Source organism: Helicoverpa armigera, chromosome 24 (genome assembly GCF_030705265.1).
Source record: "Helicoverpa armigera isolate CAAS_96S chromosome 24, ASM3070526v1, whole genome shotgun sequence".
NCBI lineage: Eukaryota > Metazoa > Arthropoda > Insecta > Lepidoptera > Noctuidae > Helicoverpa > Helicoverpa armigera.
Window position 1 is genome coordinate 1,862,450 of NC_087143.1, and position 18,947 is coordinate 1,881,396.

The 18,947-nt window shown below is 36.1% G+C and overlaps 1 protein-coding gene across 2 annotated transcripts in view; it reads right to left on the minus strand.

Moving 5' to 3' along the window:
- LOC110381510 (electron transfer flavoprotein beta subunit lysine methyltransferase) overlaps positions 1-18,947 on the minus strand; it is a 45,442-nt gene that overhangs the window by 11,380 nt on the left and 15,115 nt on the right. For both annotated transcript variants that reach the window (XM_064041314.1, XM_064041315.1), the window contains exon 2: positions 1,942-2,132. In XM_064041314.1, coding sequence (XP_063897384.1) covers positions 1,942-2,126 — 185 coding nt within the window. In that variant the 5' untranslated portion in view covers positions 2,127-2,132. The remainder of the gene's footprint in view (positions 1-1,941; positions 2,133-18,947) is intronic.

Sequence of the window (18,947 nt, forward strand, 5' to 3'; positions counted from 1 at the left end):
TCACCAAGGAGTTTTCAGGATAAAGTCTCTGTGACTCATCGTTTTGGGAGTAAGGCTGTTTGAAAATATTAATGTTTAGAAAGTTTAAGAAATAAATCGAAAGTGAAATAAAGGGAAGGAAAACGGCTATTAGAATAGTAAGGAAGAGTTTGGGATTATTGATTATTATTTGAATAGTTTAATTTACTTTTAGATTTCCTCAAAGTAAGTCATGAATAGAATCAGTAGAAAAGAATTAAGTTAAACTTGAGAAAATGATTTTAATCGTCCTGCTAAGTATTTCGTCGTTACATGGTGTTTTGTTTCATTACTATATCAATATCATTATGTAAGAATATCAGTTACAGTATCATGTTATGATATTTTATTTATTTATCATGTTATGATATAAGGAAATATCGGATATCCAAAACAATAAACAAACAAACACAAATATTATGAATGCGAAAGTAACGCTGTCTATCTGCCCGGCTTTCGTGACAAAGCTACTGAACCGATTTTAAATGTTTGTCTAGAGCCTGAGCAAGGATATAAGGGCCATTTTTTATCCTGGTGCGGGTAAATCCTTATATGGGGTGATGGTATTAGGTATGTAGTTTTGACGCCTTTTGACCTAAAAACCTTCAATTTGAATGAGGTTTTATGGTAAAGGTAATACTAATAATTACCTTCATGAAGGTATTAAACGGGCCCTTGGCCCAGTCGCAAAAAAGACAGCGCCTCTTAAGGACGCGAATGGGGCTATCATCAGGGATAGCCAAAAGCAACTCGACCGCTGGGTTGAGCATTACACCGGTCTCTATGCTCGTCCGGTATATTTACAACTAGAGGCAGTGCAGAACTTGCCCAAACTGGATGTAATGACCGAGCTAGATGACCCACCGTCCGTAGAGGAGTTCATCAGGGCTGTCAATCAGCTTAAAAGCGGTAAGAGTCCCGGTGGAGATGGCACTCAGGCTGAGATTATAAAACTTCACTGCGTGGGACCAATTCTGCACAATCTACTGTGTAAATGCTGGGAGGCAGGAGAAGTAACACAAGATATGCGAGACGCTAACATCGTCACATTATATAAAGGGAAAGGCGATCGTGGCGATTGTAACTGTTACCGCGGCATTTCTCTTCTGAGCATTGTTGGCAAACTCTTTGGTCGAGTCATCCTATCTAGACTCCAAAAGCTTGCAGAACGTGTATATCCTGAGTCCCAGTGTGGTTTTCGTCCCCAGCGTTCCACAGTGGATATGATCTTTACACTCCGACAGTTGCAGGAGAAATGTAGAGAGCAGAAAACTCCCCTGTTCGTGGCGTTCGTTGACCTTAATAAAGCCTTCGATACAGTCAGCAGGGAGGGTATGTACTCCGCATTGGAGAGCATTGGGTGTCCACCTAAGATCCTGAGCCTCGTCAAATCTTTCCACGAGGGTATGAAGGGCGCAGTAGTTTTTAATGGCCGTACATCTGAGCCGTTTGACGTATGTAGATGGATGGAACCCTCTCGATTACCACGACGTGTTCTTCTTGGTGCAGTAGCGAATGCAAAAAGAGATGTTGGGAGGCCGTTGCTTCGTTTCAAAGACTGCATCAAGCGAGACATGGCAGCATTTAAAATCGACCACCGTGACTGTGAGAAGCTCGCGGAAAAACGTCCTGAATGGCGCAAACGTGTCGCAGAGGGTCGCAAATTTTGCGATGAAGCCTGGTTCGGAGTGCTTGCTGACAAGAGACAGAAAAGACATGAACATAGTTCGACACTAATGTCCAGTTACTTCTCTTGTCAAGCCTGTGGTAAGAGATGTCGCTCTCGTATCGGTCTGTTCAGTCACGAAAGGCGTTGTATCACAGACACCACCACATAAATCGTCTGCAATAGACGAAATGGCCGTTGAATGAAATACTAATAATTATACAGAAAAACGAATCAAGATTTAAAAGAATCCTTACCTCGCAGTAGCCTGACCTCCAGGCCAATAAAAAGCCCAGAAGGGGTCCTTAAACGGGACCTGGTCTTCCGTGGCTCTCCACAGCGGGCAGTCAGGGGTCACCAGACGCAGAGTCAGCTCAGGAGTGAGGTGGCGACGGGAGGTCACTGTGTGCTTCAGTATTAAGGAGACTAGGTCTTTCCGCATTGTGACCTGGGGAGAAAAAAAAGGGGTATGAGAATTGTGGAGTATTTTACGGGGAAATGTAGATGTAGGCAATGTTGCGCAATATTATGTACTAGCTTCTGCCAGCGGTTTCACCCGCATCCCGTAGGAACTACTTCCCGTACCGGGATAAAAAGTAGCCTATAGCCTTCCTCGATAAATGGAGTATCTAACACTGAAATTTTCAAATCCGACCAGTAGTTCCTGAGATTAGCGCGTTCAAACAAAACTCTTCAGCTTTTTAATAATAGGGGTTAAAGTATGAAATTGCCGATTTGTACTGAAAATCTAAATTGTAATTTTTTTTAATTTTTAACAAACTTATTTAATCAAAATAGTTGCCATTATTATCTATACATTGCGGCCATCTAATAAGAAGGTCATTTATGCCGTTACGATAGAACTCTGAGGATCTAGACTGCACAAACTGTGTGAAAGAATTTTGATCTGCCTCCTGGGAAGAAACTTCTAGTGACGCAGATAATTGTCCAAATCACAAAAAAAAATGGTCGTCCGTTAGAGCAAGGTCTGGCGAATATGGAGGAAGACGAATAGTTTCCAACTGCAGTTCCTGAAGAGTTAAAACGGTTTCTTTTGCTGTATGAGGCCTCGCGTTGTCATGGAGCAATAACGGTAAAGGTCGATTCATGAGTCGTGGCTGTTTTACTGCTAATTTTTTCAACATTATTCGTCTTCGGCTGGGTATCTGGGTAGTTTGACTAGGATCGGCGTTCGCCCACTCTCTTAATTTCTCGTTAATCACCTGTCAGGCGGTCTTTTTCATGGCTCGTTCTTCAAGTCGAAGTTTCCACCACGAAAGCGTTTAATCCAAAATCGCACGGTGCGTTCATTAGCAGACACCTCTTCAAATGCAGCATTGATATTGCGGGCTGTTTCTGCCGTTTACTTCCGCGTCGGAACTCATATTCAAAAATTACTCAAATTTTCGCAGTGTCCATCTTTCTTGTTTAAGTTGAATAACAAAAACAATTGAACATCGATAATCAAATGTTTCACATTTTTTAAAAGAAGAACATCACAGAAACCACGTGAAAAAAGTTTCATTCGAAAACCTCAAACCATGAAGACTCTATGGCAATTCAAAAACCTACTAGAATAAAACGGCAATTTCATACTTTAACCCCTAATATTAGTATAGATTGTGCGAAATTTACCTCTCTAGATAGAGTTAATGTTGAAGATTGCGCAATGATTTTTTGCGATTTAAAATTATGTTGCATAATATTTCTGTTGTTGTATTGCGCAATTTAATTGATTTTGAAGGTGTATTTTCCTGAATCGAACTTGTACTCAGGTAATTAGCATTTACTTCTCAGTCTGCATACATTTTTGACCGTACATCAATATTTTGACTTCAAGAACCTGTAATAGAGCTTTTTGAAGTAAAAACCTATGAAAAACTTCCTTCAAACTGCACTGGGATTGAACATCGGGAAATACTTATAACGTAGACACAAACTAACCCATTTCTGATTCATTCTTCCTCACCTCGACTTACAAGGTCAGACACTAGGTACAATCGAGTACAATGACTTATTACGTATAACCTTACGCAGCATAACGCAGGTACTGTCAAGTCCAAAGTGGTTAGGTAAACCCTACATACACTCGTCAGAGACAATAATTTGACGACGTGCTCTAGTTATGTATTGGTTTGTAGGAACTGTATCTAAGAGGCTGAGTTTGACGTCAAGAGGTTTATTAAGAAGTGTAATACCTATGTTCCTAAGTACTTGGTAGTGTCTCGATGTTTCGTGAGAGCCAAACTTAAGTTTTCTACTGTCCAAAATCTACTAGATCTTAGCTTAATATATTATGTATAAGATCGTTTTTGTTATCTGACACTTTTTGGAAGTGCCTCGGTGAATCTGATTGTATCTAAGTATACTTAATATAAGATCGCTTCAGACTCTTCAAAGGAATATTTTTCTTGGTGGTGCATTTTCACAAACCTCAATTTATGTAAACCAAAGACATGAAAAGGATTGACTATACGCGTACACATATTTTGAAAAGATGACATTGAAAAAGCCACAAAATTCCATTATTTTGACAAGAAGGCGCACTTAAAATATGTACAAAAAAATCTAGATAACAGCATTTGCAATATCAAACATGTATTACATTATCATTTGATATCTTGGCGCCAACAGAATTGCGCACATGACAATCCATTGAAATCAGTTCGACGCCCTAGACAGACATCCTTGACAATGTAAATACAACTCTATTTTTAGAACCGTAGATGCTAATTTTGAACCCATGTAAAAACGGGATATATACCCTTCTTTCAAGGGACATGTACCCTGAAATACAGATGGACTTTTAAAAATGTTAGGAGTAGGTATAAAAATAGTGTTATTGCGCAATGTTTCACATTATTTGCGAATCTTGCAAAAGTAAAGGTGTTTCTAGGTCAGACTCTTATTGGACGATAAGTTTACCTTCGTTTGTGTTGCACATACCGTTATGAATTGGAATTTGGTCAAGGTCAAAGAAAAGAAATGCTTGTTTAAATATTGAAAGTAAATTTTCTCTTCAGTGATATTACCGTATTGTGTGTTTTCAGATCTTTCTTCTTCCTGCCCTGTTTTGCCCTTTTCCCAATTATATTTGGGGTATTATGTTCTTCACTTCAACTCTTCCTCTCTGTCTTGTCATACTAACATTCACTTCCTTCTTATTCAAGTCATCTCTCAAACAATGCTTCCATCTTTTCTTTAGTCTTTGCTTCTCTTCCATTCATCCAAATTTTTTCTTAATTATAACTTGTCCATATACTATTTTCAATCCTCACATTATTTTAAAAACTTCTCTAAAGAAAAATCTTTCCATTCATTCTTAGACTTCAAAAATTCCAAATCAATTAACTACAGCTAACGTAAACATAACAACAACAATTTCCATCGGATTAACATAAATAAAACCCATAGAAATTCCCTTCTAAGGAAACAACGTCAAACGGTAAAGTACTAGGAAAACATAAACTTGAAGAGGTTTCTTCCACCGAGTACAACATCCATATAAAAAAGGCACATTTTATTTTTGTTTGTAAAATTGTAATGGACAAACTCAATATCTACTTGACCGATTTAAAAAAATATTTCACTGTTGGAAAGCTACACTCTTCCCGAGTAACAAAGGCTATATTTTATCCCGGTACGGCCAGTAGTTTCCACGGGACGCGGGAAAACTGCTAAAAGTACGCAGAATACGTCATAGATGATTGAGACCTATTAGATACAGTTAGACACAGTCTAGCAAATAAATTGGGTGCTACTGCGCATGGCACGATCTATCAATCTTGGACAAATAGATCACGATAATATTTACTGTTTTCGCTGTGGGTGTGTCGTAGTAACTACTGTTGTTTTGTTTTGAAAACAATGGCCTAGATTTTCTGAGGAAATGCGTAAAAAGAAAGTAAGTAAATAAATAAATGATAATCTTTATTGGAACAAAGTCGTTTTGTTCTCTGTGAAATATTTGTTTAGGAGTATTGACATCGTCATCATTACTTGCCTGGCCTTTTCCCAACCATGTTGGGGTTGGTTTCTAGTCACATAAGATGCGGCTGAGTACCAGTTTTTTACATGGAGCGGTTGCCTATCTGACCACTTCAGCCCAGTAGATGTTATTTAAGGTGAAACAAGAAAATCGCAGTTTTCATAATCATTAACTTAAAGTGAAATGATTAATATTGTGTACAAGGCTTAGAAATATTCCTCATTTTCAACAACCTTCCAAGAAAGTAGACCACTTGAAAACCTACGTCATTTCCATCAACAATGCATGACGTTCAACAGTTATAATTAGACCGAGATAAGATAACAATTACATCATGTGATGACAATATTTATATAGCATTCCTCGTGATCTTCAATCAGCAGAGGTTTTTAGGGTTCCGCAGGCACATAAAAGGTACCCCCCACTGAACCAACCTGAACCGTGATAGGTTTGCTGTTTCTTGAAACTTTCACAGACGATGTATTTCTATTACCACTTAAGCAACAAAGTATCTACTAGAAATTGAAAAGGATAAACATTTAAAAGAGCCCAAGATAACGTGAAGGATGTGACGTATAAGCAGGTTCAGGAATTGGCATTCGAGAGGCGTAAATGGAAGGAGCTGCACTGACAAGAGCTAGGCTCTTCAATTGAAGAAGAAGACGCAATAAACGTGATTTTGGTGTCGTTCTGTGCTCAGTATAAACACGGAACCTTACGTGTTTAAGTCTGACTCACACTTGGTCGATTTTTATTAACAACGCTACGTAGTTTGTCACTGTTGGTGGTTGAAAGTCGAGCCTCTATGGTAGTGAATGTTTACAATAAAAAGAAGGCGTGGTCTTTCAGCCAGTAGTCAAGTTTTTGTTGTGATCATATTGCATCATCAGGCATCTGCGCAAAACTGGTAAATTGCCACAGTACGTAGGAAAAAGCCTTTCAAGCTCATTCATCAAAACTTGGTGGCAAAGTAGCTCTGTTTGAACGCCTAAAAATTCATAAGACATCCCCCGGAGTCTCCTCTAGCCACTTTTATCCTACACCAAGTGTTTTTGCTGGGAAAAAGTGGTGCAAAGTGCAACTTACTGGCTAGAAGTTCATCATGCAACAAGTTTACTTCAATATATGAAGTGCTGTTTCTTTAATGATTGTCCAAACTAAATAAAATGCAAATGGAGTCCATTACCCTGAACGAAATAATTATTTTCTTGACTTGATTTGAGACTTGATGAGTCAAGGAGTAAAAAAATGCGGATGAGATGAATATTATATCTAGTTATTTATAACTATTTCCGCTATGGGGTTACCGAACTTTAAGCCTAAAAACTTGCACAATCTGGCGAAATATCATCAATGGCAAAAACCCAAAATGGAAAAATTTCACATGCCAAAAATAGACTGCCTATTTCAATCTCAAAAAACCCAAAGGTAATAACTAAAATAACGAATTATTGATACAAACAATTAGACAAAGGTTGTCTCAAGTAGCGGTATTTTCAATTGCGTCACACACATATCCAGTATAAGCTGACCTTGCCTTCCATAAGCTTTCTATCCAACAAGAGGTCAGGATAAACTGGACAATGTACCTACCTTGATATGTAGTGTAGGTCGGCTGGCATTCATGCGCTCGCGCCGGCCTTGCTCAAGTTCAATCACACGGTCACTGAGGCCGGATGATACTGTGTGTCGCAATGTTTTGTTGGGAGTTTCTGGATGTTTTAAGGAATAATTGTTGTGTATGGGATCTTATAGAAGGATGTGTTAGGAAGGTGCTACATGTTTGTGATTGGATTCTGTGTCCTCTTAAAAGTAGAACACATGTTTCGACAATGTCCGCAAGTTGTATTTGACAATATTTGCGAAAATTAGCAAAGTTCATATAGGAAGTTGGTCCGCTATCTTTCCTTTAGAGTTAAAGCACTAGAATAGATGTATCTTCTTTGTATAGGCATGACTTTTTAGGTTTCTATGTTCTGTACCCATCAACCCTTCCTTGCGAAAAGTTCTAAACGGATTTGGGCGAAACTTGGTATACATATATTCAACTGCATACTTTGTATCTCCAAAATGATGTACTATGCTAACAGGATGTAGTAATCGTCACAATCCGGTACACCCGAATAATATTGCAATAACGTTAGCCGAATTAAACAGAACTAATTGCATTACGCAACATAACATGACGTATTTGTGGCTTATACGTTCATCGTCCATCCGTTGGCGAACCGGCTTTCAAACCAGTCCAGCCACATTCGACCACAAGACGCATGCTGACCATACTGTTAGAGCGTTTAACAACTGGAGTCACCATGAGCACAATATTTGCGAAGAAGTCTGCGAAATTACGCTTGGGGGATGAGGGGACAAATCAAATGGTTATAGCTTATGATGTGATTGAAAATGGCCACATCACTACTCATTCATACGACAAAGTTGACAAAATAACAAAACATAAACTTGACGAAGACAATCATGTACTTACAAATGTAGGCATGCATGACAGCTTATGGTATCCTACCTTTGCTAGAAGAGAAGGTGCAACTATGATATGTCTGGTTGATTGAATGTTCTAAGCGTATACGCGATCATACCACGTCACTGTATAATATTAGAGGTCCATAACATGGTCATAATATTGAGATGCGTCATTCATAAAATTGGGTAAAACTATACTGTTAATTTATTCAACGGTCTACTAATGATGATGAGATATTTTAAGAGTTCAAAACAAAAATATACTGAAAACCCCACGTTCTGTTGGTAAACAGATGTTTTTTGCAGCTGTGGTTATAAATAGAAGAAAATTATGGAGTCAAAGGTTTATCGAATTATGTGGTAGAAATACCCAAATTAGTGAGCTGGTTTTTTTAATTGACCAAAGGTTACAACTTTGTTTATTTATGATGGAAACAACAAGATAAAAATAGAACAATAAGAGAATTTTTGTGTCTTATTCATCAAGAAAGTCCATGCAGCTGTAGAAATAGAAGAAATTAATGGAGTCAAAGGTTTATTGAGTTTTGTGGTAAAAATACCCAAATTAGTGAGCTGTTTTTTTAATTGATCAAAGGTTATTTTTGGTTGATGTCAAACAACAAGTTAAAAATAGAAAAATAAGTCAATTATAGTGTATTTTGTTAACAACAAAGTCCATCTTTAGTATGACGTCTGGTAGCGAAAAATGAAGGCAAAAAAAAACGTTTTGCGTCGATCCCAAGTACTGAACTTGGAAACGGGGAAGGAAAAGGAAGATTTATCAAGAAAGTCCATCTTCCAGAATTCACGACTTTCCTCTTTTGTTGGTAACTGAGACTGACTGAAAGTACAAAGAAATGGAGTATTTCAAGAAAGTGTATCTCAAGGAATAGTGCCAAGACTTCTATGTAATAAACATAATGTAAATAGATTCACAATTCTCAATATCAACTGTTTCTTAGGAAATATACAAATCTGTCTACAGTCTACGTTCGGGTTTTACCAGCAGACTAAATTAGCATATTAATAAAAGACTTCATTCATAAGTTCAGCTTCTAAGAATGGCGTATTGTGTATAAAAACATGGTCTTGGAAACCATTTATTTTGAAATATTTATTCCATTGTAACGAAACGAGGTGATGGCAGATTTAAGAGTATGGAAGGAAAAAAAACATGCTGCGCCGACTACAAATAAAATTGGGATAAGAGCAGGAGCATGATGATGATGATTTAGTGCGTTCTAGTTTCAACGGTTTTGACCGCACCTCGGAAAAACCACTCCGATCACCTGGTTAAAAAGTAGCCTATATTCGTCTACAGGAAAACAGTTATCGGTGTGTCAAATTGCATTTAAATCGGTTCAGTATTTTAAGCGTGATACGCATTTAAAATACATAAGTAGTAAATTTTGTTTTGGACATGGTATTTAAGAATTCAGACCATCAAGTTTATTAGCATTTACGTTTAATTCGGACTACTATGGTTTTGGAAAAACTCTGGCGTGTTTATGGACAGGAAAACATTTTCAAAACTTGTCTGTGACGTCAATTTGATAACTTTTTCAAAAGTCACGTAGGACTGTTTTAAATATTTGGGTTAAGTCCCTAAGTGGGTTTTGAAATGTCTCACGTTATTTTTTGTCAGTCTTTTGGGTTTCTGCGGTTATGCAGTTACTGATCTCTCTACAATTCGAAAGCATTTCAAATTGACCACAAGTATTTCAATTAGTTATACATTATTATCCTAGATATATGTAAATTATAATTTATTTTGTTAATATCCGTTGTTCATCATCATCATCAATTTCAAAACAACTGCAATCTTTACATAAATGACGAAAATGATGTCTGATGAAAGGATTTTGGTTTCCAATTTTAAACATATAGTGCAATCTTAAAGCGGGATTGCAAATATGTATCATCAAAAACAACAATATGTACGTTCCTACTTATCACATATTTGCTGTAAATTATAGTACTGACGACAGTTATATTAGTGGGCGTCTGTCTACAATAGGGTAGTGTCCGGGGTCGAAATAATGAAATAATATTTAGTCCGCTTTTTAGATAATCAAAAAATATTGGATACGTATTTTTTCTTTTTTTAATTAAACATAAAATGACAAAGATAATACACTTCAAAAATTAGGAGTGGGGGCCTTTTACGTCACAGTGTCCTGAAAATTGTAGCAACTTGTGACGTCACACTCAACTTTAACACGCTATATCTTAACAAGTTCTGATCCAATTTAAAAAAGAAAAAAAACGTATCGCTTAATTTTGGACAATCTACAAGACGGACTAATTATTATTTTTTAGGAAACTAGCCTATTCGCAATGACGGCTACACGACCAAAACATGGCGGTGTCGTGTTTCTCTCATTCAGCTGCTATTTGTTATGTAAACAAAACAATCGATATCATTGTCGCCAGTTTTAATATCCACGATAAAGCCACAAATGTTTTCTAAACATTTAGGATAACACTTTTGGTTTGTGGGAAAATAGGACGATACTTTCTCTTTGGTTGAAAATTGGTTGTCAATGCCATTTTGTTTGGATAGCAACAGGTTTTCGTGCACTGAAATTGGGCCATGACCTGATTCTACATAACGCAGGATTTTAGTCATTCTATATAACTAAAATCTTACTTATAAGATCTCAATAAGAGACAATCATCCTCCTGTCCTTGATTCCGATTTTATTTGGGGTTAAGGGACAACTATTTCATTGAAGAAGCTTAAAACAATCAACTAGATGCATCGAGAATTATCTCGCGATATCCCCGACATGTCACCCTAGAACCTAGAAACAAACAAACATAAACATCTGCCCTATTCTATTCCCAGTATACACGAGGAAAATCGAACTTTAAACCTGAAGTGGGTGGATCATGAAATCTGATACAAACAGTAGGTGACAATACACATACGGTGCTAGCCCGGGACATCGTCGACTGGCACAACCCGACCACAGATAACGAATTCACTATAAACCCGATTGCGCGGGAAATCTGGGAACTTAATACTCTTTGCTCCCACAATTATTGTTTATGATATTTTGTCTCTGGATGCTTATCGGTTCTGTATTAATTTGTAAATACGCAATTGGGATTTTGATTGTTTGTTATGAAACCATTATTATGTTGAGTTATTCCCAATTTGTCATTAGTACCGATTGGTCACCAACTATTTTTTCCATACACCAAATCCCAATTGGTCATTCGAGCAAAATAAATAATTTAATATTTAAATTTTGAGTTCCGATTCGTCACCCGCATAAACTTTCACGTATCAGAGTACCGTCAGAAATAAAAGTGTTAGAAGAAATTTTAAATGAAAAACTTCGATGTAGGTAAAGGTATAGCTCTCATATAAATATAATAAAATTTACATTAAAACACAGGTGAAGACAACTTGGGCATTTTATAAACCCGAAAATGTGACTCGATACTTTTTGTGCCGGTAACAAAAGTACCAGGGGCCCATAACTAGCAAAGAGATTGTATACATAAAAATGATGAATGATGGTGTAAATTGGTATGTTTATCTACAATTAGGATAAAACGTAAAATCCTGACACTCTTGACTGCTATACTCCTGTAAGTTATGCGGTCCTAGTACACGGTGGGCAGTTCCATGGACACTCGTTGATTGGTATATTACTCATCTGATTTATGCGATCCTGGTACTTTGGTTTTGGCCGTGCGGTGTGTGACGCCGTTGAAATCGCGATTTTATTAATAGCGTCTTGCCATATTCGGAAAAAACATAACCAAAATAAATAAAAAAAAAAAACATATTACAATATTGTAAAGCTTATCTTGTTGACAGTACTTTTTACAAAATAAAGTACGGATGACCAATTGGGACTAAGCAAAATAAAATATTTTATTGAATGACCAACTGGGACACGTTTTTTATGGATGCCAAATCACTAAAATGACGAATCGGGCATAACTCATTATGTTATCTAAATGCTGTTTTGGGAAATTAAGAATGATGTTTGTTTTGATCGAATTAACAGAATTGTGTGTATACTTAATTAAATGTTTAAAACTTCATTACCTAATGAACCTGTGCCAATATTTGACTTTAAAATGAACTTTGTCGATGTTAATGTGAACTACAAAACAAGTGGAAAAACATCGTTAGCAGTCGCTAGAATAAAAAGCCAGAAAGTCTGACAACCAGTCTTACCTTAAGGGTACCGGATTGTCCAGGTAAGTAACTGGGTCGTGGAGATCAGATGTGCAGCAAACGAGAAAACAAGGGGAAATTAACTAATGTTTGTACAAAAAAAGGTGTATGTGACATTTTGAACGTTCATCCAAAAGTTACGTAAAAAAATAACCCGTGGTATTGACATCCTGGTTACAACGAAGTATGTTTGTTAACAGAACCTCATTGGCAATCATAGAAATGCAAGGCGTATGTGTTACGAAAGAGCCTTCCGCTAGGCAAGCGAGGTCGGGCCGTGAGGCTAGTCACGAAGTATGTACGACTTGTCTGTTATATGCTACTGATTTATTTTGATATGTCACTACTGATTGAAAGGAGAAAAGCATGTAGGTATAGCATGGAAGAATTAAACGAATTGGAATAAGAGACAGGACTCAATGTAAGAGTATTTTGGAATGCCGGTTGGTTGCCAATCCTTTATTTCTTTCTCATAAAGAGTTAAGGAAACTTACTATGTGAAATTAGGTATGAAATAATGTTTCAAAGATACTCCAACCCCAACGCAGTTGGGAAAAGGCTCGGTAGACGATGATTTTATAATTGCAACCCACGGCTGTTTAGTATAAAACACAGAAAAATAGAACCTGCCTACAGTTATATAATAATCTTACGATAGCCAGTCCAAACCACGAGGTATCACAGAAAATATGACAGAATCCATAAATCCAGGTAAGAACCAAAAATAGAAACAGCCTTTTTTCTCATTCTCACCTACATACCTATCCAACAGATCTACGCAAAGACTAGACGTCTCGGATCACCGACCTCGGGCCGGTGCCCGCGCAAATGAAAGCAAAACGTATGAATGGCGGCCCGGCCGTGACGTCACAAGTCTGAAGGATGTCAGCTAGGAGGGGACGTTGGACGCAGCTGCAAGATATGAGATGGTACGAGTGTGTACGAGGAAAATGAATTTTTAACCGACTTTGAACCTCGAGTGAACTTTGGAATAAAAGTTTTATAAAACTGTCTTTTTGGAGATGTATTAGGTACTCAGTAGTAGGGAATTGACTGAATCATAATGATAAATGTTTGCCAGTGGCTTCACCCATGGCCTGAGTGAGGGTACTGTTTCACCCACCGGTATAAAAAGTAGCATAGAGCATTCCTTGATTCTTAGCTATCTAACAATTTAACACTGAAATACATTTTCAAATCGGTCCTGTAGTTCTTGAGATTAGCGCGTTCAAGCAAACTCTTCAGCTTTATAATATTAGTATAGGTAGATTTAAAGAGGTATTCTTTAATAAATGAATAGTAACCATGGGTGTCATCAAAACTGATAAACCACGATTGCTTTCACTGATGAAATATTCCCCCAGCAACAAATTGAACCGAATACGGTTCAATTTGTAACCGTAGATTTACGTAATAACGTAAATCTACAACTACAGATTAAACTACCCATTAATTTGATAAATGCTATCAATGACGTTACCCATGAATGGATAGTGAGTTTACACTTCCATACATTGGTACATAGGTACACAGATATTCGTTGTGTACACAGATACAGTCCTGTTTGATCGTGTCACTATATCGATTTAATAAAACAGGCTGGCGAACCTTTCAGAGAAACTTTCAGGAGAAAGCCAAAATTGAATATATAAAACAAAAGCATGAGTAAAATAGAATTATGTTCCCAAGTTACCTTTGTTTGGCGTTATATGTTTGTTAAAATCAACTTCATTGATATTCATCTTTTGGGCAGTCAATCCATCCTTTCTTTGGTCTGTCTCTAGCTTTCTATCCCTCCACATTTTTTTAAAATGACCGTTATTAGCCCTTTGTGTTTATATTCCATTTTCAAACAACACCTATAACAAACTACGGGATTTTCGCCATCCCTAGCTAGTATTAGCAAGTTTCTACACGACGCTATCTTTTATTTCCCAGTCGAGAAATCAACAAATGAACATCAAAATGTTCTTAATTCCTTCGTGTTCCAATTCAATTTTCCGACAATCCCGCAGTTCCCGTCGCTGGTGTTAGCAAGTACCAACATGACGCGTGGTCACAGGTTGTGTTCGCCCCACTTTCATTTACAACGTGGATATTGCACGTGGCAACCGTTACGTAGGTTATGATATGTGTTGAATTCTATGGTTTGTTTACAGGATTTTGTTTGAGAGGTTATGAATGAGTGAGCAGTGATTGGGGAACCGGTTCTCTTTTTGATATGAGAATTTTCAGTTCAGTGGTTGAGGACATTTTCATTTCATAAAATCCTGAAATTCAATCAGGTCGTGATATTAATGTGTAAAAATTGGTCATTAAAAATGAATTTAGTGTTAAACTTTGAGGTTCATAGAATAAGAAAATAGGGATGTTTCAATGTCAGTTTTAGATTAAAAATATACATATATCAGATATTATAGCGTTGGCCAAAAAATACCACCCAATTAAAAGTTTGAAAAATCTGTTCCAAATAACACAAAACAATTAGTTAATCGCTTCAAAATACTGAGTAGAATAGCTTAAACAACAGTTCGTTTAGAAATAAAATTAAACTTATGTATAATTAGAATTACTGTGAACTAGCTCAGACAAGCGGAAAATATATGAGGAAATCTACCGATAGGTGAATTGTAATTAATTCCTGACATGTATCTATACCTTGGAAAACGAACAAAACAAATAGATTATTCTATGACGTATGAATATTTTAGCCATTCCAGAAAATACGTTTACCTGTTTATATGTTTCAATAATTTAATTTAATATAAAACAAAAACAATACGCGTATTTATTAATACATATACTAGGAATTGGCAAATTCGTAACCCAAACATGATATTCTATACAAGGAAATAAGGATAAACACTAACTTTAATAAAATAGGTTAGCAACGCAAATATTTTTTTTCAAAAGGTAATAACTTTTTGTTCATGACAAACTTTTTTGACAATCCTTTCAAATATAGAAAAGGCCGCTTTTGTGTGAAAAACTCGACAGTAGCCATAAAAGTGTATGAAGAATAAATTAGTTTTTGTTTTCTTTTTCCTTTTAATGGCCTCCGTGTTTTTTTTGTGAGGAATCAGCCAGCATTCGACATTTAATTTTGAAAAAGTTTGAATATGTATAAATAAAAGGAATATAAATATTTTTGTAACATTACAATAATGTAAGTAGGTACCTACACATTTATCTAATACCTATGCTAAATTGGTATAAAATGGGAACAAATATAATGACCACCATAAAATGCTTTGATACCCTAAGTTTTGTAACCAGAAATATCTACTGAACACCAGAAAAATAAAGTCTAAAAGTGTAATAGTACCAGCTATTTTAGTCACGACTTCACTTTAAATTGTATTCGACCACCAAATTTAGTAAATGATCACCAACTCTTGACGACCAAATTAATGTATTATTGTTGCCTAAATAAGTCACTGTGATTGCCATAAAATGTAGGCTTATTACCAAATAAAGTATTATGATGCCATATTAAGTTATGTGTCCGGCTTGCAATGCATGCGTGAGTGTCAGTATGACGAGTGACAGGGGAAAATGGAAGAAAATGACATATTGCGCCGACGCCAAATAAAATTGGGAACAGGGCAGGAGAAAGAAGAAGAAGAATGTGTTTCTCAATACACTCCCTCGAAAACACACTCTTATCGCACTGTTTAGAGGCATGCAATAGACAATTTTCCACGCTAGTGCAGGAAAAGGGTCCCCATAATGTTATTACATTTATTTTATCAGGCCAAACTTATTTTTTTGGAGTCACTTGAACTTTTTTGATGATCATTTACTTCTTTTGGTGATCATTTACTACTTTTGGTGATCATTTACTACTTTTGGTGATCATTTACTACTTTTGGGATAACAATGATTTATTTGGACTCATTTTACTTAAATAGGATAGCAGAATTTAAAAACTTTGGTTATAATCTTACTTTAAAATGGTGGTTTAATTTTGGTGATCATTTACTATTTTTGGCTTACGCATGATTTATTTTGGAGTAATTTCACTTAAATAGGATAGCAAAGTGTTAACACTTTGGTGATAGTTTTACATTGAAATGCGAGTTTCATTTTGGTGATCATTTACTATTTTTGTCTGCTGTTTGTTACTATATCTGGTGATCAGTTAAACATAAGCCGTATAAAATTGCTGAAATAATCAGACAAAAAAGGGTTTGTTAGTCACAATGAGGATAAATTGCAAATTCTAACAGTTCAACCTAGGTGCAAAAAACATCTGCCCAATCAAAGCTTTTACCTAAGTACATAATAATCTCATTTTAACAAGAAAATAGTTAATAGTCATGATATTAACACACAACTGGGCGCATTGCCTCATCTCACAAGACTGCAAGTCATGATTATTTTACTAAGTTATTTTTGTACTGCGTATAATCTATTTCGGAACTAGTTTGTACATATCATGTTAATCGTTGCCATGTGGTAGATAAAAAAACATTGTGATTAAGTATTATGAAACTTTGATTATTTTTCTTCTTCTGTTGAATGACTGGCAGTTTTTTGTATCCCTAGGGAACTCCTTTATGGATTAGAGTTACAAATACGAATAATTGCCATTCTTTCAGAGAGGTATCGGGTTGTACAGGTAACTGGGTTGAGGAGGTCAGATAGGCAGTCGCTCCTTGTTAAGCACTGGTATTCAGCTGCATCTGGTTAGACTGGAAACTGACCCCAACAATAGGGGAGATGACGACGCCTTTATTTATATTTTATCTTAAACTATTGATCACCTCATGAGAAAAAGTGGATAAATATTTTTTTAAATTGTTTTACCTTTTTGGCCATGAAAGTCTATTAATCTAAAAAATAGTAGAAGTTATTTCGCATTATAGCAGTGTGCCTGCTTAACTTAAATCCTGCGAAGATAGAAAATTTCTGCCCGCATCTGCAGTCAATTTCAAGAGATAAATGTTATTTTAACGTGACTTTATCAATATAAGTACTAAAATTTTAAATGATGTCAAGTACTATACAATTAAGGAATATCGTTAATGTATTACGATTACTCTAAGGCAAATAAATATATAAGATAGCGTCTTTAAATAATATGATGTACATATCGAGTACGTACGTCATTGAGAATATCTCATATTGAATTTAGATAAATTAATAAGTAACTAATGACGAAATTAATGACGTTTTTCTGTACTTATCTATTTGACTTTTGAGGATATCTGGAAATTCTGAATCTGCTTCACGTCAGAGGCCATCAGGCCAATTTGAGAAAACTCTGAACTTGAAAACTTGAGAAAGCTCACTCAATATATAGAAGATTCTTAATCAAATATATCATGTATTATGTCGTCAATTTTTCCCGGAATAATCAGGGGACAATTTGTACTATAATTAAATACTAAAATGGATTTATCTATATTTAGCTATGTTATCGCGGGAATTCAGACCGCCCACATCCGTGGCCCACATCGTCCATAACAACACAGGTCTGAAATCGGACTGTCCCTTAGTTGGGGAATTACTGAAACATTTACTTTGGAGTCCAACCTAATATTTAAATCAAGTAAATGGCCAACCCGTTGCTAGTTTTGCAATGGGATTCCTTACTGACAAAAGCCTAAAAAGGCCGATTATACTATTTTTCAGAACTTTGTTTAAAACAATTGTTTGTAGTGATATTAATGATATTAACCGAATGTTTTGTGCAGTTGACCGTGGTAAATTTTCAAGGAAAAATACCATTGTTAGTAATTATTTACAGCATTTTTCAACTGCACCAATAAACGGCCGAAGTGTAAATCACATAATCCGCACCACAGTTGCCATAGCAACGCCTAGGACCTTGAACGCAAACATTCCATAAAGGGTTTTACCAACACAACAACCATTAATGCTCATTTCTTTATAAGTCATTGACTGTCTTTTGTTTGTGATAATGGCTGCCGAGTTCCGTGGGGATTATCCTGCTAGTTAGAAGCGAGCGGTGCTTGCATTGTTATCTAACTTTATGTAGCTATTGTCTAACTAAATACCTAACTATTTGATCGTGTTTGAGACTTGTTGAGCTTACAACAAGTATCTATATGGACTTGTTTGCATCTGTGTAATGCAAAAATATGAGTATTTTTTTCAGGTCCACTTTTGAGCACAAGCCCTAATTACGTTGTGCCGTTATACAGAAAAGGTACAGACCTATGAGTATAATATCACCACGCTTGATCAAGGCGGATAGGTGGTTTCAGACTATTGTTTCTCTAGCTAGATCTTAAAATTTTATAGGTCAGGGGTACCTCGGATAACTAATACAGCGGTAAAATTGATTTTGATCAACATGGAACTCTCCGAAGGTTATTAAGAATTAAAGTGGATGATCTTGGACTTCTAACAATTTTGTGCTAACTCAAGCAAATTAATCATAGGTTAAAGTTACTATGTAATAACTAATAATGCACGGTTATGAAATATTTCGACTTTAATCTCAAAACCATGCGGTCAAAGGTATGTTTCTCTGACTTGCAAAAAACAGGTTGCTAACCCTGAATATACACGTAAAACAAGATAAACAAACTTTGCCAAAGGTCGAGACTATTTAAACTATTAATAATTCA